At 40.6% G+C, this 22,165-nt stretch overlaps 1 protein-coding gene across 2 annotated transcripts; it reads left to right on the plus strand.

The window, feature by feature from the left end:
- Positions 1–461: 461 nt before the first annotated feature.
- On the plus strand, positions 462–19,154 carry nptx2a (neuronal pentraxin 2a). 2 transcript variants are annotated; one of them, XM_084744911.1, is made up of 5 exons: positions 462–1,603; positions 4,257–4,500; positions 9,390–9,634; positions 15,395–15,574; positions 16,968–19,154. In XM_084744911.1, the coding sequence occupies exons 1-5, from the start codon at positions 1,154–1,156 to the stop codon at positions 17,193–17,195; spliced, it is 1,347 nt and encodes a 448-aa protein (XP_084601037.1). In that variant the 5' UTR covers positions 462–1,153; the 3' UTR covers positions 17,196–19,154. The 2 variants fall into 2 exon arrangements, with proteins under 2 accessions (XP_084601037.1, XP_084601036.1); XM_084744910.1 differs by having other exon boundaries at positions 463–1,603; positions 4,254–4,500.
- The last annotated feature ends 3,011 nt before the right edge of the window (positions 19,155–22,165 follow it).

The following is a 22,165-nucleotide window of genomic DNA, read 5'->3' on the forward strand; positions in this document are numbered from 1 at the left end:
GTTTGCTGAAATAATGGAACAATATGGTGGAATAAATAGAAGATTGAAAAAGGACAGCAGCACAGTTAGGAAAAAAAGAGACTGCCTGGCAGTAATTGGCTTGTTTTAACAGATAAACTGAAGTGAAAAAAACAGGAGACACATCATTAAACTCAGCTGAATGTAGTCTGTCCTTAAACTTGCTTTCAGTGACATGTTTATTTTGCTAAATCCGTCTCTAAAAGAAAGCCATTATAAAGTTAAAGAATAAGAGTTAAGACTAAGTTTAAGGTAAATAGTGGATCACACTTTAAAATGGAAGTTTTTGGTGCAAGAGAAATAAATTTGATCTAGGTTCAGAAGAAAACTCGTTTAAATTGAACTTCATTTTAGGCTATCTGAAAAGTTTGGTGCAACGTCAGTTTCAAAATGAATAACTGGGTTTAAAATGAATAATTGTTGGTGCAAACCAGCCTTTTGTTTGACATCCGTAAGCTTTAGCGCATTTAAACGGGTCACAAAAAGTCAGTGAGACAGATCCATCATGTCTTGGACCCCGTGGGATTCAGTGATGACGTGGGCTGAAGCTGAATAACCGGAGCGCACAGATGATGAGCGGAAGCGCCAGTGCGCACCTCCCCATAATAATCTGGCTGAGCAGCGTCGCTGTCTTTTCAGCACCACTCACTGACAACCCAACCAACCGGAGAGGCAAGACAGGCAAACCTGACTTCTCTGCAACCTTCTGTGGATGTTTTTTTTTCTTCTCCTTCAAGATAACAATTCAGTACAACTTTCTTTCCCCGGTAAAAGGAGCTATCAAATTCTGATTTTAATCCACCGAGTTTCCACCTGCTGAAAGTAAGAATTTAGATTTATTGGTGTATTTTTCAAGCAGGACCGACCATGTGGTTGGTGGATGTATGATTTTATAATGTTTCACTGCGGATTCTGGTTTGGTTTTTTTTCCATGGTTATACCCTAAACTAAGTTTGGTCTTTTTTTTTTATTAGACTTTGGAAGTCTAGAAGCATGTCCGCAGCCACTTGAATTAATGAGTTGCTGCTGAAATAAGTTTATTTGATTTTTTTCACGGGAGACTAAAAGCGCTCAGGCAGTCATTTAGGAGCATTTTTCTTTGATAATACGTGGGATTTGCGTGTTTAAAGTCGGAATGCTGATTTTAGTAGTTGGACTTTTGTACCTGGTCAGCGGACGCACGGTGCGGAGCCAGGATGCTACAGGTAGCCGCTTCGTTTGTAACGCCATTCCCCCGGGCGCAGAGCCGGGCTGCGGGTACGGTCCGACGGGGAACCGCGTCCAGAGCAGCAGCCCCGTGGAGGACGAGCTGCGGAACACGATCATCCAGCTCCGGGAGACCATCCTGCAGCAGAAGGAGACCATCGTAAGCCAGCAGGGGACCATCAAAGAGCTCAACTCCAAGCTGGCGCGCTGCGAGGCGGCAGCCGACGAGTCGTCGCAGGGCAAGTCCCGGGGTCAGGGCTCCAGACGGAAGGAGTACGGCAAGAACACCATGGGGGACCTGCCCCGGGACCCCAGCGAGACCATTGACCAGCTGGGCAAGACCATGCAAAGTCTCAAGGGTCGGCTGGAGAACTTGGAGGTAAGACGACACATGCAGCTCGTGCGTAAACGTGCCAAAAAATAACTTTTGTTTGGTTTCACCCCCCAACCAACATTATTAATTACTTATATCGATTCTCATCAGCATGGGGGATTGAATACATGTCCAATACTCGTGGCTGCAAGAGGGGACCTCTCAGTAGAATCGTGAGATCAAAGGGTCACATAATTGACACGTCACATCAATACGTTTTTAATCAGTATAAGATAAATTATGTTGAAAGCCGCTGCACAAGAGTCATCAATAAGATATGAGCAACAAAAACCCTGTCAAACGTGTAACCATGCATGTGGTGCAGGGGTTTGAAATGCAACCTTGAATAATTAATGAGCACCGTGTGTATATATGTCTCTCTGTGCGTGCGTGTGTGTGCGTGTGTGTGTTCCACATAAGGTTTTATTTGCAGTCATGTGACTCATTATGCACAGCAGCTAATGAAATTCATCCCCGCAGATCTCACCTGCATCAGAGCGTCAATACTTTATGAATCAAAATGTTTACTGGTCCAGTCGTTGATCTTTCTGTTGACCCGAGAGCTCTGCAGCTCCAGCAGCCCTTTGTTCACTTCCCATGAGACCTCACTCCTGGCTCAGAGATCACTACTCATATTGAGGTCACCTATAGTGGAGTGCTTTACATACGGCAGCCGCGGCTTTATCTCTTATGTCATAACACATCAGACCATATCGCCACGGTACATTTTTCACCATCTGACAGCCCTGATGCTATAAACAATCACAATGCTGTGTATTTAAACTCAAGGTTATTTCTATATACAGTGTGCTGCATTGCTGATCCATTCATCTCCCTACTCCCTTCCCCCCTCAGCCTCTCTCCTTGATTGGAAGCTCTAATACCCCGATCAAATCAAAGATATACTGCCGCTTTGAGCGTATATTATATTGCATTTTAATCACATATCTATCGATCTGCATCTGCTTAACATGGTGATTATTGCTTAAAGCATATGGCTCCCTGGAGCAAGACTGAATCAAAGTCAGCTGCATAGCTCAACATCCAGATGGAAGATGGAACCACGGATACTCAAATTAGTGTAATTAAGTCATTTTTGGGGTATTTGTACTTTTATGAGTATTTTTCAACACATCTTTTATAGACAATTAGACAATTTTAGGTATAACACCACTGAGTAGGCCTACACTGTAAAACATCAAACATGAATTGGAATCAACTAATCTTTACTCATTAACTCATTAACGTTTCATTAATTTCAACTCAATTCAACTTGAAAATTCAAATTGTTTACTTTCAAACTGCTCAAGAACTTAAAAGCATGAGTTGGTCTGGTGACGAGTTGAATAAATGCACTGCAGTGATTTCACTCAACTCAACAAATTGCATTTCAGAAGAAACACTGCCATTAGACAACTCTAAACTAATTATTTAACCTAAGTTCAGTCCACTCACATTTTTAAGGTAGCCGGAGAGCTTTTTTATGTTGAACCTGCCTAAAATGATTTACAGAGTACAATCCAATTAATTAATTTTAATTAATAAATAATATATTAATTTATATCCAAACTAAGGACTGAAAAATAGAGAGCTTTTGTGTCTGATGTTGTTAATGATATTATGAAATATAAAAATTCCAATATCAAAATATCAGCCGATGTAGTCAAACGTGCTTCCACTTACTTACGTATATGTACTGTGATGGAGGCAGGATATTTTACAGTTAAAGGTAGCTAAAAAGTTAGGTGCTACCTAGCTTAACAATTACCAACATTTCTATATATAAACTCTATTTATATTCTCTATATACTATATACTCTCTAGCAGTGCAAATATATATTACACACACATACATAGACATAAAATCCTGCTTATAAAAATGAATATAGCTGTGATAGATTGATATTGGGCCAATAGTACAGGCCAAACGATATATTTGACTGGCTCAAATTCAAACCTTTCATCTGCATTTTTGTAGCCAATAAGGCTGTCTGATCACAAATAGACAAATGAAAAATATGACACTGAATGCCTGCGCCTCATAATGCATTAAACATCAAATGTTTAAAAGTAACTACAGTAATACTCTGAGTAGATTTTGAGAAGGATAACCCTAACTCTGTGAATTTGTCACAAAGTGTCTGAAACCCAGACAGCAGGGGCCACATAACCACAGCGTTAGAAATGAACATCTGAGGGCCTGCGCAGTGAAAGCACCGCTTGGAAGAAGCCTCTATGCAGCTGTTGTCCCCCTTTTTCAAAAAAAACAAACATCTGCAGTCACGCCCGGTGTGAACTCTGGGTGACGTCACGTGTGGCGCCTACCTTTAATACCCAACCCAGCCACGGGTGTTTGGCAGGTCACCAACCAGTCTGCTGCGGGGACATGCTGTCTTCATTTTGATATTGCTATATTAAAAACAATGGTGTTAAAAGGATATCAGACCTAAAAGATAAATGATATCAGTCATCTACTGCAAATCTAGGTCTCTATGGAGACTGAATGCTTGTTTAAATTCATGGGATTAACTGGATTAAATTGTGTGTCACCCATCTATCTATCTATCTATCTATCTATCTATCTATCTATCTTGTCTATCTTGTCTATCTTGTCTATCTGTCCTGCCCATGCAATCATTCCCACTCTGCCTCCCAGCAGCAGAGTTTGCGTCTCCCCAGCACGAATGTGTCAGCTGGAGGTGTCTCAGCACTGACTCCCCTGCCACCGGAGCTGCGGGAGCTGCTGCGCCAGCGTCTGGGGGCGCTGGAGACCCAGCTCCTCCGGAAGGTGGCCGAGCTGGAGGAGGAGAAGAGCCAGCTCTACAATGAAACAGCGGCCCACCGCCAACGCACCGAGAGCACTCTCAATTCCCTCCTGGAGAGGATCACTGAGCTCGAGAAAAGTAAGTGATACAATGGGTGCTGTGCAATGTTGGCCATGTTTAAAGCCAGACTTTTTTAGGGGGAATTTTTTTTTAGTCTGGCAGATTTAACACTAATTAGTCAATCCCTGTGCAAATTTCTGATGATGCAAGGAAAAAGCTCACAACATAGTTTTTTTTTCCTCTCAGAGCCATTCTCGGAGCGGCTCCTGGTCTTGGAAATAAGGCTTGGAAAGCAACACTGAATGTTTAATTAGTTTGAGAAATATTGGAGGGATGTCCACACCCTGGGCTATCACTTTGATGGTGGACGTCAAAATAACACAAAATATCTTTGCCCAAAAGGAAAAATTACTTTAGAAGATTGTATCTCACCACTCACTGGACATTTCCTGCAGGCTCATGTCCCCTGAGGCTCAGTTGAATCAGTCAGTGACTGTTTGAGGATACAAGGTTTAACCAAAGTTAATTGCACAGATTTAAAAGAGGTGGGCTCCACAGCTCAACCACCTTTACAATATAATGAGTCAGTCACGCTAAATACTACCTTTGTGAGCTTTATTACATTCAATTTACGTCAAGACGGTGCCAGACAGGTTTTGATTCAATTCTACAGTGACTTTTGAGGCTGGGGTTTGCAGTGTTGTTTTGTCATCTGTAAATGCATGGTTTCTCCCACCCGCAGGGTCTGGAGGGTGACTTTAAAAATGTATTCCGACACAATTACTAATTACCCGCTTTAAAAAAAAATGTAGTCAGTAACCTAATCCAAAGTTCACAATATCAAAGTGACTTGATTACTTTCCATTACTTTTGGATTACCTCAATGCTAAATATGGTTTAGCTCAGGGGTTTGCAACCTTTACTCCCAAAAATGCCATTTTGCCCAGAACAAGAGAAAAAAAATCTGTCTGGAGTGGCAACTATTAAATTTAAATTTTCCTCTGAGAGTGTTGTACTTGGCATCCATAGCTACCCTTTGGAAACTCTGTGTGTAGGCGACACATTTTGGAGAATCTTGGAGAATGTAAGAACCACTTACGAAGGAGCCACATGTGGCCCCAGAGCTGCAGATTGCTAACCCCTGGTTTAGCCTAATATAATGTTTTATGTTTGTTATGTTTATTAATTGTTTGTCCAGCTATTCCTTTCTTTTTTTTATGCTTCAATGCACGTTTAGGCTAATTGCAGTATTTATGCGCATTTAAATGTATCCTGTCAAGTATGCTATTCATGCTCAACACTCAAACTGCCTTAAACTTACCCTGGAGCTTGTATTTTTACCCACACATCATCCCAGTCATCAGCATTACCACCTACAGTCCCAAAATATTTTTCAGTGGTAGCAATAGTTGTAGTTGCAGTAGTATTGACTGGTTAGATGAGTGGATTTCTGTGTAGCTAACCTTAGTGGTTGTTGTGTGTAACGGTTTGCCTGTTTGGCTAACGTTAATGGTTGTTGTGCTACTATTAGCTGTTAGTTCTTACCCATAAATGGTTCTTTAAATTAGATGTTGAGTCCTCATGATGACAGTATTTTCAGTTGAGGGCAGAAATTAAAGACAAAATAAAGTAATATTTCCACCCAGTGAAGCATTTTTTCACTAGAAACTATGGTAATGAACTGACAATTAGCAGGTTTCACTGAGACCAAGTGGTGCTGTGAGACCCATGAAGTATTTTAATGTGTGTGTACTGCATATGGTTTTTAATAAATATATCAGTAATCAAATTACTGATACATTCAGTCTTTTTTTTTGTAACTGTAATGTAATATAGTTGCCTTTTTTATATCCAAGTTATGCATCTTTCAGTCTCATCACATGCAATCCGTTACGCCCAAAATCAGATGATAGCTTCACGATGAATTTGTAATGTAATGTTCTGGTTGTCTTCTTGATCTGAGCTCACAATAAAGAATACTGGGAAGGAGTCCACACCCTATGATCCTTAGAAGTCTGAGCCTCAGCTTGTAGAGACAGTATGAGGAGCTCAGAGGGAGTGGCAGAAGACATTTTTTATTTACGTGATATTCTTTCTTTCTTTTCTATTGTGTTGACTTGTGGGTCAGAGTGGTTTGACTGGTTCTGCATGACAAACTCTGCTTCAAGCACGAGCCCACATTGTGAACCTTTGATTCAGGGTTACAGCTGCACGATGCAGCCAGAGAAATGGTGGTTTGAACAGTAGCTAAGCCTCAAACACTGCTCAACACAGATAAAACTGTGGTTCAATCCCATTAAAATATGCAACATGTTTCCTTGGTGCAAAACCACTGCAAAGTAGTGTGTGTGTGTGTGTGTGTGTATGTGTGTGTGTGTGTGTGTGTGTGTGTGTGTGTGTGTGTGTGTGTGTGTGTGTGTTTGTGTGTGTGTGTGAGAGAGAGAGAGAGAGACAGAGAAAGGGAAAGAGAGATTTTCTCCTCTTTTATTTTCATTTTCTCTTTAAATTTTCAGTAAGCATTGTCTCTCTCTTCCTTTCTTGATCTACCAGCTGTGTTTACTGTTTCTTCTTCACTTCTTTATTCAGAGTCTTTTAAATATTAAACATCTTGTAATCTGTCTTTAACTGACCAGCAGTTACATCATTTATAAGCTGGGATTCAGTCGGGCAAAACTGACCCAGTATGAAACCCCCAGGTGAGCTAAAGCACAAAAATGGAAGCCTGAAATAATATTAATCAGCTCAGTATCACTGCCATAGTGAGTTTTGTACTTATAGCCGTGCTAGCGGCATGGCTCCAGGGATGTTGGTCTGCCTGTCCACTACTTTGATCCCATCTGAAATATCTCAACAACCACTGAATGGATTGCTGTGACATTTGCCACATATATTCAGATTCCCTAAAGCAGTGTTTTTCAACTTTTTTTTATACCAAATTCCACAATATAGACAGACAATATAGAGCTCTCCAAGTACTACCTTACTGTTTTGCTAGCAGGTGTTGTGGACATGTCACTGGACCTTCTGAAGTAGCCACCTGCACTTGTACAAAATGATACGATACGATACGATACGATACGATACGATACGATACGATACGGTACGGTACGGTACGGTACGATACAACACAATATGATATAGTACCATACTTTATTGTCATTGGGTAGGTAATTTTCAGACTCTTCACCTCTGTTTACTATTTTGTCATGACAATTTAGTTTTCCAAACTGCCAGTAATCATGGTAGATGGGAGCTAATGCCATTCCCATCTCCCTCACTTGTTTTTGTGCTAAGTAGAAATGTTAGCATGCTAGCATGCTCAACTAAGATGGTGAACATGCTAAACATTATACCTGCTAAATATCAACATGCTAGCGTTGTTGTTGTGAGCATAGATATAGAAACATCGCTACCTCATTAGTCACTGCTGTGAGTCTTTGCGATGCCATGCGATCATGTTCAATTTCTCGGGTTTAAAACAAAGCAAATTTCAGGAAAATTGTTCCAGAGTTAAGCTAGTTGCAGACAATTTTGCTGTGAAATCTGCATTTATCATTGCATATTATATTATTTACTAGCTGATCTTGACCTCCACAGCATGGTGGACAGGCAGATGCACAACAAATCACAAATGCAGTATCTACGTTTTTATAAAAGTGGTTTTGAGCATGTTAGCAGGCTGATGTTAGCTTTTAGCTGAAGCCCTTCAGTGGAAAAGAGTACCAATCGACATTTATTCCCAGCTCTGATCAACAGTGATGGAAATATGACACCCAGGTTGGCCCCTTTGCTGGCACGTTGCTATGAAGGATTGTTACCTCCGTCAGTAGGTAACTTGCGATTCTCTGTCATCTCAGTCCCAAATTCCATCCGTCTCCGTTCAAGCAGTGTTTGAACATCGTTCCATTCAGCGCTGAGTATGAAACAGAGACTGAAGTAAATTATACAAAAAAGTAACCACGGTCATTGGCCTCTATGCTGTTTTGGGCCGTTTACTAACCCTGTTTTCTGGCACGTTTGTTACGTCAAATGTGACAGGAAAAATACAGAAAGAAAAGCTCATCCTGGCAATGGGAAAGGACTCAATTGGCTATTTTTGCAAGTTTACCCGCATTTAAAAAATCTGCATATACACACTCTTTTTTGTTTAAAACACCATTAGTCTTGCTGTGTTTTGGGACTAAATGTGGCTCATTGGTTTCTCATCTTGCACAAGACAGACTGGTTGTCAAAATGATTTACATTTAGTAGCCCAGAGCTAAAAATCACCAGTGTTCTCACTGTGTGTGTGTGGTGAAAGCCAATGACCAATGTTAGTTGTTTGAGTAATGCAGTGTCTTGGTATTCACCTCAAACCAACTTCAATCAGTCAACTCATGTTTTAAAATGTTTATAACAGCAGCAGAACATGGTTAGAGTTTGGCTTCTTGGCTCTGACCTTATAACTCCCAGCAGGTGTTTACATAGAGATATTGAGGAGCGATGAGCAAATATCTTCAGCCCCCTGCCGGAGCCTTCAGGTGGATGCTGGGGAGGTGGTGGGGTTGAGAGATCGGGCAGGGATACTGATGCAAGCCAGCAGTGGCATGACAGACAGAGGGAGAGATGAAAAATTTTTGCAGTTTCAATAGAACATGAGATTGAGAGGGTGCATGTCAGTTATGGTGGAAATGGCTCCCCCTGCCACCCCCATGTTCGAAAAATCCTGCAATTCAAGTGGATGGCAACCACACCATCCAATCTCTGCCATCCACTTGATTTAGAACGATTTTTAAATCAATGTATTTATAGTAGTTGTTATAGATCTTGGTGTGGACAGCCCTTACGACCCCTCATGGCACTGGGCCTTACAACAGTACAGTTCTTTTTACAGGCTTCAACATCATCATCAAAGACAAAAAGAGGGCTTGTCATAACACATTAAAACTTTTAACCTATGATCGTATGTGCTCATTATCCATCAACAGGTAACAACGCCTTCAAGTCGCCCGAGGATTTCAAAGTGTCCCTCCCTCTCCGTACCAACTACCTGTACGGACGCATCAAGAAGAGCCTCCCAGAAATGTATGCCTTCACTGTGTGCATGTGGCTCAAGTCCAGCGCCAGTCCCGGCATAGGAACCCCGTTTTCTTACGGTGTGCCAGGCCAAGCCAACGAGATAGTCCTCATCGAATGGGGGAACAACCCCATCGAACTACTAGTTAATGATAAGGTAAGACCATAATGTGACCATCCCACTTCATGGTGTTGATACACTCTGAGAAATAACAGTTCTAAAAGGGTTCTTCTTGAAGAGCTGAGGCTTTACCCAAAACCATTCACTTCTGAAGAGCCGTGTTTGGACTTAGTCAAGGGTTCTTTGTAAGACTAAGGGATTAATTTCACCTCAAGACCCTTTTTGGAAGAAAGTGTTCTTCAACGATTGTTGAAATCCTTCTGGAAGTCTTTAATCAAGTGTTCTTTGTATTGTAAAGGGGTTCTGAGTAGAACTTCCTGGGTAGGTTCTAGAGAAAGCCCTTCCAATTTAAAAAAGTTCTCTGTATTAGTTAAAACCCTTGCAACGTAAAAGGGTTCTTGGTAGAAACCCATGAATGTTTTCTTGATAAAACCATTGAAATATAAGAATGTTCTCTGTTGAACCCCCTGAGTGTGCTCTAGATAAAACCCTTAAAATGTAAAAAGGTTCTGAATAGAACCCCCTTGATGACTTTTAGATATAACCCTAGGAATATGAAAAGGTTCTCAATAGAATGCCCTGAGTGTGTTCTAGATAACACCCTTTTAATATAAAAAGGTTCTCAGCAGAACCCCCTGGGTGCGTTCTTATTAGCACCTTTAGAAGGTTCAATAGAAGTTTCCCCCACAGAATGGTCTGGGTGGAACCATTACACCTTGGATGGGTTCTCTATAGAACCTCTCATAAGGGGTCCTGTGTGAAACCTTTCACAAATGATTCTAGGTACAACCCTATATTTTAGGTTCTCTCTGAAAGGTTTCCAAATGGGACCTGTACAGAAGGTTCTACCAGCAACCATATTTCCTATGGAGACAATTCGAAGAACTTTCTATGGTTCTAGTTGGCGCCTGTATTTCTAAGAGTATAGATTCTTTCGCTCTGTCCTGATTACTTTCTGATGAGGGCAGATATACTTGAGTCTGAAGCTCAGAATATTTCATTACGTGCCCCGACACACTGCAGGCTGTAACGACGGCGGCGATGCTCGTTAAATGCAAAGAACATGTGAAAATGCTCATGTTGGTCTGCTCTGTATGTACATGTGAGCACAATAATGATACAGCCCAGAGGAGAAACACTGACCATCAGCTCTGAATATTTAATTTTCCACCTTATAAACATTTAATATCATTGACCTACATTCCACACTCACCCAAGAATAACAGTAATTCATTAGAGAACTTTACGCCGCCGTGTGTGCTCATTTGAGAGCCTCCTCTGCTCTCTGTAGCTATGATATCACACACTGTGAGCCTTCAGTCAACTAACAGGTTTTAATTAACACCACATAAAACAAAGTGGCAGAAACATACATTAATATTTTATAGCATTTAGCCTTAGAAAGAGAAGAATTGTGTTTTTTTCTGTTTTCCTGATGGCACGGTTGCTTCTGCAGCAGTGTAATGTTGGATTTGTGGGATTTTTTGGTAAAACGCTGCTGCACTGGAGAGGATTTTTTTTTTCTCCCCCCACTGTCTTGTTTACATTGGGGCGTTATTGGCACAGGCAGGTCTCCTCACAGCTTTCCCTTCACCATGCATTATACATGTGTTCAAGTCAGACAGATGAGAGAAAGATGGTAGGAGAAAGGGATGAGTCTGGGAGAAAACGGGGTAGGAAATAGAAGAGCTGCAGAGCAACGGAGGTGATGGAGAAGTCGAGAAGAGTGGAGAGGAAGAGTGAAGAGACCAGAAGATGCTAGGACAAAAAGAAGTACTAGGAAAGGAATTGAGAAAAGGAGAACAAGATGGAGGAGAGCGAGACAAGATTTGTGAATATGATTAGCGTATGTGCTGCAGCACATCCATGTGTTGAACTTGTTCACAGTGATAACAGGGTCCACTGGGAAACATTGTTTATGCTGTTGATTTAGCTGCATACTGAAGCAGGAAGCAAAAAGCTGCCTCGACAGGATTAAAAAGTGCAACGTTGTCTGTATTTTCTATTTGTGGGCGGTTATGAAGAAAGGGAATCTTTACTGTGAGATAAAGTAACATCTTCATCAGGTTAGTCAGTCTGTTTGTTCAAGAGAATCACAGATATCTTGTTTTTTTTTTTCCACCAACGCTAAAAATGAGTAAACCAAGCTCTGTTTTCCAATCAAATGTGGCTGCCAGGAGTTTAATCTGTAATGGATTCAACTGGTCTTGTACAACATTCAAATTGAATTTGTTTGGCATGTGTGCACGTATAATCTGATGCTTATAAATCTGGGGTTATCTGGAGGACCATTTTCCAAATTTTAGAACCTTCAAGATGAAGATTATTATGGATTATTCCAGAGTTTTCCAAATACCATTCACAATCCATATATTTTTTCTTAGAAGAGCAATATGTAACTAATATGCAAAAGAGCACAGCTGTCCAAATAGCGAGTCGGGGCCATAGACAGTATATTAAATAGGTTGAAATCCTATTTTATATACAATCTATGGCTGAGGTGAGTTGTTTTCCCCAACTCCTCCCCCAGACTCGAGAAAGCTCAGGCACACTGCAGGAGTGCAAGACAAGTACAACACTGCAATTTGATAATAACAAGCGATGTTGATCAGTTATTTATAATTGTCAGTTATAAAGTTGATCAGCAGTTTATAACTGTCCGTTTCCTGTCAATGTAAAGTTAAGCCTTTTATCTTGAAATCAAAAGTACACTGATCCAAAAAGAGACTTATGAATTCTGTGAAGTTTCAAAGAAGGACACAAGAGCTGTGATATTCTTGTCAGAGTAGAGAATATTTCAGCATGTTTTCTTAATTTTATGATTTATTACAGTAAACATTTTACAAGTCTGGCCCTTAAAGCATGTGAGCTCATTTTGTTGTAAACTTCTTTGTCGGAGCAGATACTTTACTGACTTCTTCTCCTCTTGTGTGACCTTCTAAAAACATTTTAAACTTATCTGTAGAACCCTATCTACAGCCTTATGGAGCTGAGGAACAAAATGTCCTTTCCACCATTAGTAAAATAAATCATGGGCCTTTTCCACAGCAGACATTTTGACATTTTACAGCAGGAGAAGCATAGATGTACCTCATAACACCTGCATTACTTTTATGTACCAGTACAGGGCCATGGCCAGTGTTGGGGAATAGTGAACTACATATAATTAAACTAGTAGTTTAACTAAACCTTGCAGTAGCTTACAGCTACATTTATATTTGTATAGTGGTTCAAGTAGTTAAATTAAAGGGTAGAAAAATTATATTTAAATTATATTTAGCTGCGACCAGCAGCTCTATAAATGTCCTTTTTACACTGGATGAAAACCTATAAACACCTGCCAACATCTGACTTTTCTCATCAATGGGAAAGAGTACAATCGACATGTATTCACAGGTCAAATGTCACTGGTATTTATTGTCTCTAGTCTCTGCAGTGATTTAACCTGGGTAGACACAACATTTTCACCAGAAATGAGGTGTATAAACATTTTACTTCCTATAAATTCTACCCAGCGAAAGTCCCCTGATATTTTGTTATCTGAAAGTTTTTATTATGAAGCAGGAAAAGTCGGGAAATGTTGGGTTTCCATCAGCAGTGACTTAACACAACTCCCTAAACAACTAAAAGGGAACATGAAACTATAAAATTAGGCGGCACAGCAGAGATGCAGGCATACCCTCGTTTAAAAAAACTGCATATACACACTGATTTTGGTGTAAAAATGGTATCAGTCGCTCCATCGGTCCATTGGTAGGTCCATATATTCCCCACACTTTGGCGGCCACAGTTTTTGCCGTCCGAGGCTGAAATGTGGCGTGGAGGTCAAGTCTGTGTGTGTTGTGCAGGTGTATTAAAGTATTCATGCTAACTGGCTAAAAGGGAACAAGACAATGTTAGTGGCCTACTGCAAAAAAGTGCGTAATTTTTAAATGGATTACCATGACCTGACCAAACTAGTTAGCAAGAAAAGCTATAACAACAGAGTAGGTTGGCGATGATTCTCTTTCAGTTGTGGAAATCTCTGATGTCAGATGCGGTCACTTTGAGTTGAGATATATCTTAGTGGAAGAACTCGTCTGAATTTTCTCAGAACTAAGTTTAGGTTGGCATAAAGATTGATTGAAGAAGGGATTCTTTTGTTCATGTATAACTCATTAATACTGGACCTATCATGCAAATACTCTCTTTGTGGTATTAAGTTCTTGTTATTTTCTTTTTGAAAATTACAATCAATAAGAATGTTGAAAAAAAATAAAGGAAAAAAGAAGTAGACAAAATGTCTGTGCTTTACCTGCTAGGGCAAATTAAAAAGTCTCATTTGAAAAAAGGCCAGTAGGGAATTAATAATTTCTATTCTGGAATAATTGTAACACTTTATGCTTTGAGAAAGAGCTCATTTGTAGTCATTTAAATGAGGATGAGTGAGTCATGTATTCATTGTAGTGTATGCCCTGTGGATATGGTGTTTTAATATTAAGCTCTTTGTGTACAAATTGTCTTGGCTGCAGAATACTTGACAAGAATTTATTTTTCATTCAATTGTCCAGTGTGTAAGATTTATGGGGATTTATTTGCAGAATATGGCAGAAATGCAATGTAATATTCAGAAGTATGATTTCATTAGTGTATAATGACCGGAAAATAAGAATTATTGTGTTTTCATTATGTTAGATTGAGCTGTTTATACATAGAGAGGACGTTGTTACTCTGCTATGGAGGCTGTCATGTTGCACTGCCATGTTTCTGCAGTGGCCCACAACTATGGTAACCAGATTTGTGAAATGAAAACCAGTCAGGGGGTCAATAAATCATGAAAGGCAGAACATGCAACAGTTAGTGCCTGGTTTGCTAACAGTATGAATGAAAAACAAGCCAGCTGCTGTTACCTTTTCTTTTGCAGGGAACTTATCCATTTTAATGCCAGGGCTTGCTCCATGTGAAAATGTTCCACCAAAAGTTCCCACGAATACTATTTTGCAGGGGCACCATTGCTACATCCTGGCTTAATGCAGTCCAGAATGATTGTGGTTTAATATGCAGAATGACAATTTGTGGAGTACGGAGAGTGAGAGAAGGTGTTTGCAATCTGTAAGCACACCGCTACATCCACTAAATCCTTCACACTGGTCCTAGATGCTAAATCTTTAAACAGTAAGGCGAAGCTCTGACTCCTCCAAGAAACTTTATAACAATGCTGCCAGTGTTCCCAGTTAGTCCCAGTGGTTTTAAAGACGCCACCTGGCGTCGTTAACCAGGTCAACTGCATCTGTAATTGCAAGTGACTTGAATTTTATTCTCAGTGTCTCTTCCCATCTTTTCAGGTTTATGTGCATCTGCAGCAACATGTGAGTGTGAAGTGGCTCTGTAGGCTCATAAGACGAAGCCTAATGAGTTACACACTCACAGTCTCATGTGTTGCGCTGCATCCTCAGAGGACTATGATGTCACTGGTTGGAAAAATAACCAGTTGTTTTTCTTTGATCCGTGTACAAAGCGCAAAAGCATAAGAGGACAATGTTTTGCTGTTAGCAACCCGACTGCTTTGAAGGATGCTCTATCCCTTGATGTCACCTGGGTAATCTAAATTTTATGTCGTGTTGGCTCATCTGGAGAATTCTCTGCAGAGGGCTGTCTCTTTGAAGCCCTAACCCCGCTAATTGCTGTCCTTGTTTCTAACGTGCCGCAATTAATCTCAAACCTCTCTTGACTCACCTCATACCCCACCTCCCTGGTCCTTGCTCCTTCCTCCTGGCCCTCGTGTCACACCACCCTTTGCCCTGATCTCCTGTCCAGGTGGCCCAGCTTCCTCTGTCAGTGAGTGATGGCCGCTGGCACCACATCTGCATCACCTGGACGACCAGAGACGGTTTCTGGGAGGCTTACCAGGATGGCGAGCGCCTGGGCACTGGGGACAACCTGGCCCCCTGGCACCCAATTAAACCTGGAGGGGTGATCATCCTCGGCCAGGAGCAGGTGAGCGTGGTAGAGAAGCTTTAGGTGGTAAAGAGCAGGTGTGTGTGTTTTCTCTCCCGGTGTGGATCCTCCCTTGAGCATAGTGCCCGAGGCACCAGGAGCAGGGGGAGAGGAGGCAGAGAGGCTCTTCTCACGCTATCCTGGCCCTCTTAGTATTACCTCATTCATCTACCTCTAAACTGCACCTTGGTGCCCTTGGGAGCTGCGTTAGCGGGTTGTTCTAGTGGTTAGCTCCATGACAGCACCATGTATAAACAGGAAATGTACAGTGATGTATGAATAACGTTTACAGAGGGCTGTTACCCCAAGGTGGCAAAAGTACACACTTTATTTACTCAAGTAGAAGTACAGATACTTTGTTTTAGAAGTACTGATTCACTTTCTTTACTGCAGTAAAGTGATAAAAGCACAGGCTCTCAAATGCACTCAGTATAAGTATATGATATAAATATAAAAGTAAAAAGTAGCCCTGTGAAGGACATTTCTACCACCTGATTCTGTGCAGACAACTGAACATCACATTTTCTCCACAGTCAAGTTTACCACTCTTGTCTGTTTCATCTTCTTAAGTCTTGTTATGTAATTTTTGTCTTGTTACTTTGTTTTACATCTTGTTATGTCTTTTCCGTATAACGTCTTTTACATCGTTTTCATCTTGATGCATCTTTTTCATCTTCGTACCTCTTGCTCAGTTGTCTTGTTACACTCTTCATCTTGTTACCTCTTCTACATTGTTTTTCTTCTTGCTGCGTCTTTCACGATTCTGCCATCTTCTTACATCTTTTTTTGTTTTGTTGTCTTCTGTTCTGTTTTTCATCTTATGTTATTTTCTTTTTGTTACATCTTTTTTTTTGTAAAATTGTATCTGTTACATGATATGCACTGATGGATACAGGTCATTTTTTCTCTGTGTTCGATCTTGATGTTGGGAACGTGGTGTGCAGTGATGATTAAAAATAGTAGTGACCATATTTTGAAAATGTAAGGAATAGAAAGTACAGATATTTGTGTTACAATGTAGGGAGTTAAAGTAAAGAGGTGTCTGAAAAATGCATACTCAAGTAAAGTATGCATACCTAAAAAATATACTTAATTATAGTACGTATTTGTACATAGTTACTTCCCATCGTGGACTCATGCAGCATTAGTTTGGAGGGCTGTGGTGTTTTATGTTTCAGTCATTCACACAAGGTGAGATTGCCGCATGTTGCACAATATTGCAGATTGCTCAACACTTAAAGTGTATTTAAAGTGGCAGTACAGTGAAAAATATGCAGACTCGTTTGGCAGTTTGATGCATATCAAACAGAATTGATTCATTTTAATTAAAGTCTGTTTACATTTTGTTCAGAAGTTAAACTCAGAAACTTTCATTTCCTGTCTCTCTATAAAGGACATAGTCGGAGGCCGATTTGACGCCACCCAGGCCTTCGTTGGGGAGCTGAGCCAGTTCAACATGTGGGACCGAGTACTGCGGCCTGTGGACATCATGGGTCTGGCTAACTGCTCAGCTTACATGCCGGGCAACGTGGTTCCTTGGATTGATGCGAATGTGGAAGTGTTTGGTGGTGCAAGTAAAGCTGCTCTGGAAATCTGTGAAGATCGTGCTTTTGATTCCTAAAGGATCTGACGTAAAGAAATCCAGTATCATCACTGGGATCGAGGAGCTAAGTATTCTGACTGTTTGCTGCTTCAGTCAAATCCCAAAGGAAAGGGTATAGTGCAACATTTCTACATATTTATATGCTCACACCGGTCAAAGACTTGATGTTTATTGGACTCAGATTCACATGTTGATGTGTCTATTCAATTTGAACCCTGGAGGCATTACAGGAGACTTCAAATTAGTCATCTGAAGAAGATATGCTGTTGCATCAGTCTGCTGTAATGATACGACCTACTGTCAATCTGTGTTTTCTCTTCAGTAGATCAGCTTTCATTTGACACCTCTTTGAAAACGGCTCTTTTTTGGTTGCATTCCTTATACTGACAATGCTGCACTGTATTCGTAGTGAATGTGAGCTCAAACAGGCTTTGATGTGCTGTGGAACACTATTCCTGACTTACATGCTAGAGTACTGTAGACGCTGTGAGCCCCCTCGCTGCTTAAAGAGCAATGAGGCGCCGAGCCAGTGAAATGAGGCAGATGCTCATGAGTTCAGAGTGGACGAGAACAAACCCTTGCTGTTGATTATGTTGAGACAACACAGCAGGACGTCTAAATATTATGCATGAGCCCGGGCGGCGAGTGGAAGTCAGTCCGGCAGTGACAGTGCATGCTTTCTGTCTCTGGTGCGTCCAAACAAGCCCATGCAGCGCGCTGACAACGTTACGTAAGAGTGTGTGTGTACGTTTGTGCGCGTATGGCTTGTCTTGCGTGTAAAAAGACCAGAGATTATGAGGGAGGGAGGACATTTTCATTCTTGTAAATCTACGCTTAATACCTCTCTGCCCCTTGAGCAGCTGCCATATCCCAAACAGCTTTATGGATGGGGCTGGCTCTGCTCAGGTTAATAGCGATGTCGGACAGCTGCCCAGGACTGGCATATCGACAGAGCTGTGGACGCCGAGTGCCCAGTGGGGGCAGGGACTAAGCCTGACCTTCAAGGACAATCCTTAATTCCTCATCTGGGTAGTAATTATCTGTGTTTATGAATGAGTGTAGCAGAGGTGTAGAGGGGACGTCAAATGAGAGCAGCACTCTATGGACATTATGAATGTCGCTCTCTGATGGACTTAACTGCCTCTCACTGACCAAGAAGAATAGTTTTAATTAATCCATGGATATCATATATTTTTTAAAAATGTCAGAAATCAATGGATTTTGGCAGTGCATAGTGAATAAAATTGATGCTTTTTGCAGCTTAATTTATGTTAGTCTTTAATGTCGTGATGGACATTTGCTTCTATGCTGTTTGTTCTTCATAAACAGTAAAATACTGATAACAAGCGTGGTGCTGGAGCCTCACAAGGAAACAATATAAAAGAGGCAACAAAGACATTAAATCTGCTTTTATCCTCTGTGTGGAATTTCCTTACTGAGTAGGCACTAGTTCAGAAGCCATTAAAAAGTTCCTATCCGCGTTAGAAAAACATGCAGTCGATTCTAGAGAAGATGCAGTAGGTTACAGGACAGCGCAGAATGTTATAGAAGTGAGGGTGCAGGACTTGTTGGATATGTCACCAACATGTTGTGATTGTTCCTCTTTTGAGTGTCTTTGTTAGCAATGTGTCAATGTAAAAACCAAGAGATGTCTCCTGTAGGAAGTGTATTTTTCTTGCTTTTTCTGCTCATGATTTTTGTTTGTTAGCAGCACATGATGTAAAAACAGAACAAAAAAACCAACAGAATAGAAATGCTTTGTTAATATGGTGAATGGCCTTTTGTGAGAACCATATGTGCTTTTGCTTGTGGACACTTCAAACTTTTCTAGCAGCACAGCCAATGAGGGACACAAGAACAAGAAAAAATGTGTTTGCTTGTCATTGTTTTAAAGTCACCTTCGCGTGCAGTGCCCATTTAAATTTCTGCCATGTGGTTGAATGTCCTTTTGCACCCAATAAAAGAGTGAACAAGTTCCAGAGGTGTGGCAATTAAAGCAACAAACTCAATAATGTGACGGAATAGCTAAACAGCTGTTTGAAGAGTTGAAGCATGTTTGATTAAAATATCATTGCACTGCATCAGTGATGAAGTCAGAGTGGAGTGTAACCCTACCAAGGTCATGCACCAATCTTCACTGATGTTAATAAGGAAACCATACTGTACTTTAAAGGGATAGTTTGGATTAATTCAAGTGGGGTTGTGTGAGGTAATTATCCATAGTCAGTGTATTACCCACAGCAGATATGAGTATTGGTGCAGGAAGCAAGGCAATGTACTGCTGTGGACAAAGCCAGCAACAAAACATATTTTAGCCCCCTAAAAGACGGGACACCTAACCCCATTAACACGAAGTCATTGCAGAAACAACGTAATTTCTATGACATTGTGGAAACCCACCATGTAAAATTCCAGAGTGTCATTGTCAGCACATTATTTTAAACATCGCTGGTATGTTGTCAACACTCCCATCTCTTTTTAGAGATGTTGTGACAATATTAGGGATGTTCCTGGCGACTAATTTCTTTGTCGATTAAACGCAAAATTTAATTTAGACTAATCTAACTAGACTAGTCTAACACTAAGAAAACACTCAGAAAGCAGTTAAAATTTAGCAGTATTTATTAATCTATAATGTTAAACACTGTCTGAAAAAATACTGTGTGTATTAAGAGCCATTTGAAGCCATTAATCACAGTCTACAATCGCCAAATCATACTTTAAATGCCTACTTTGCACTGTGCAACACAAGCCTTACACATTAATGTACAAAACATGACAACAACTCAATAAACGCTTCACCTTTTCAGACAGGGTCAGAGGGTCACAGTGTCTGCAGGTAAAGGAACCAGAACTAATGTTAGCTGTCAGCCTGACACACAGTGTGGCTAACGTTAGCAGTGCTAGCAGCAGCAGCAGCAGTTCTACTTGCAGGTTTAAGTCCATGTATGTGCTTAATGTGGGCACGTTTCTCCAGTCGAGTGAATATATATCAGCTTATTCTGTCACAGTCTACATTCATCTGTCTGACTTTGCTGATATACACATCTGGAGTTGCCAGGGTGATCGGTTCATACGCGCTGGGTGAGAGGGGCTGCTGTCTGACAGAGCCGCAGGCCCGACTAGTGGTGGGCGGCTGCACAAAATCTTAGAGGCAACAGATAACTGGCATCATGCATGAATGAAATATTGATAAATATTTTAAACGACTAGTATTTCTGGTCCGGACTAGCATGGGTGGGGACATTTAATAATATAGTCGACTAATCACATGCATCCCTAGACAATATCACTTTATATCGTTGGGATGTCGCATGCCTTTGCTCCAACTAAGACAGACACCTTGCCGGAATTTTTCTGCAGCATAATATTTAAGTGTAATATTGCAAGAATGTCACTGCAACATAACATTTTAAGTGTAATGTTGCAGGAGTGCTGTTGCGATGTAATATTTTAAGTGTAGTGTTGCCGGAGCATCATTGCAATGTAACATTAGTGTTATGTTACTGTTGTTAATATTGCAGTACAGGAAACATCATGCAGAGGACGTCGAACAGATGTTGTAAAAATACAACAGAATACCTGTTATGTTGTCACATTTTAACAAAGCAGCAACAACGTAACCAATGGTGACATTAGAACTGTAATGTTGTAGTAACATTGTTACGTCGCAAATGAAACGTCACAATCATGACAGTGCAGGGTGTTTGCAGAAAATCAATATCAGTTAAAGGGAACTCAATATTTACAATATTCTAACTGTTTCTGTTAAACAGGATTAGATCGGTTAGACAGGATTCTGCCATAAAGGTAAAGCTGTGAAAATATTCTAAATATAGCATACATTTAAACTAGTATATATTATTTTAGGTGAGCTTTTATAGGTGGCTAAAATATGTTTTAAGCTGACCCTGCAAACAGCAGTACATTAATTTGCTTCCTACACCAGGATTCCTCTTTTCCTCTTCCTCTTTAATGGAGGATAACAAAGCTCAGTATTTTGACATTTCTGGTTACACACACACAAAAAAAGAAGAATATAGATGTCTGTCCAGTTGGTATAACCATATCATTTGTAGGACTAGCCATAATACACATGGAAGGATACAGCCTCTCATCTGGGCAATGTAATGTTGTCAGCAGTGGAGAGATCCTCTGGACTGGCAGACATCCAGGTGGAAATGAAAAAATCTGCCCATGCGGATTATGGGAGCTGCTACAATGTAGGACACTGTGAGCCTTCTTCATTCTCCTCAGCGCTCTCTGTTGATGCTACTGTCAGTGTGTTGGTGGTGACACACCACAGGGCTCCTTGTTTTTTTTGTTTTTTTTTTTAAACAGAACAACAATTTGAGGCCTCTGACAGACAACTAGCAATGTGAAATATGTATGTGTGACATTTTTTTTTAGCATATTCCATGCTTCTAATTTTCATTGCATTGCTACTGTAACAATCCCTGCACATCACGATGTTCTCAAAAGTTATGCAGAAATGAATTATTAAAGAAAACAACTGGTGTTTAAATAAATGATAAATACATAAGTTTGTGTAAAACACATTGTAAATTCTCCTCAGAAGTCTAAGGAACAAAAGACTCCTGCAGAAAAAGACAATATGGGTCCTACGCTCACATGCAAGAAAGAAGGAAAGAGATAAAATTATACATCTGGTTTATCTTTTTCATTTTTTCCACAACATGAGCGTTTGAGTCTCGACCCCATTCGCCATGCTCATACGGCAGCCATTTTTCTCCGATGCCACGTTCAGGGCGGGAAGCTCGAAAGTCGTACTGCTGTGTTCTAGGTTCCAAGTCACATAAACGCAGAGAATTGGACAAAACATCTTCATTTCACAGCATCTTGATTGATTGCCAAACAAAAAAGACAATGGACTGTAAAAATCGAGGGAGATCGAGACATATTTCAAGCCCATATTTGAAATCCCATTAGCTACCAGGTAACGTTAGCATTCATCTACTTCTTAGCTA

The sequence above is a fragment of the Lutjanus erythropterus genome, chromosome 19 (assembly GCF_056507025.1).
Source record: "Lutjanus erythropterus isolate fLutEry1 chromosome 19, fLutEry1.hap2, whole genome shotgun sequence".
Taxonomy (NCBI): domain Eukaryota; kingdom Metazoa; phylum Chordata; class Actinopteri; order Lutjaniformes; family Lutjanidae; genus Lutjanus; species Lutjanus erythropterus.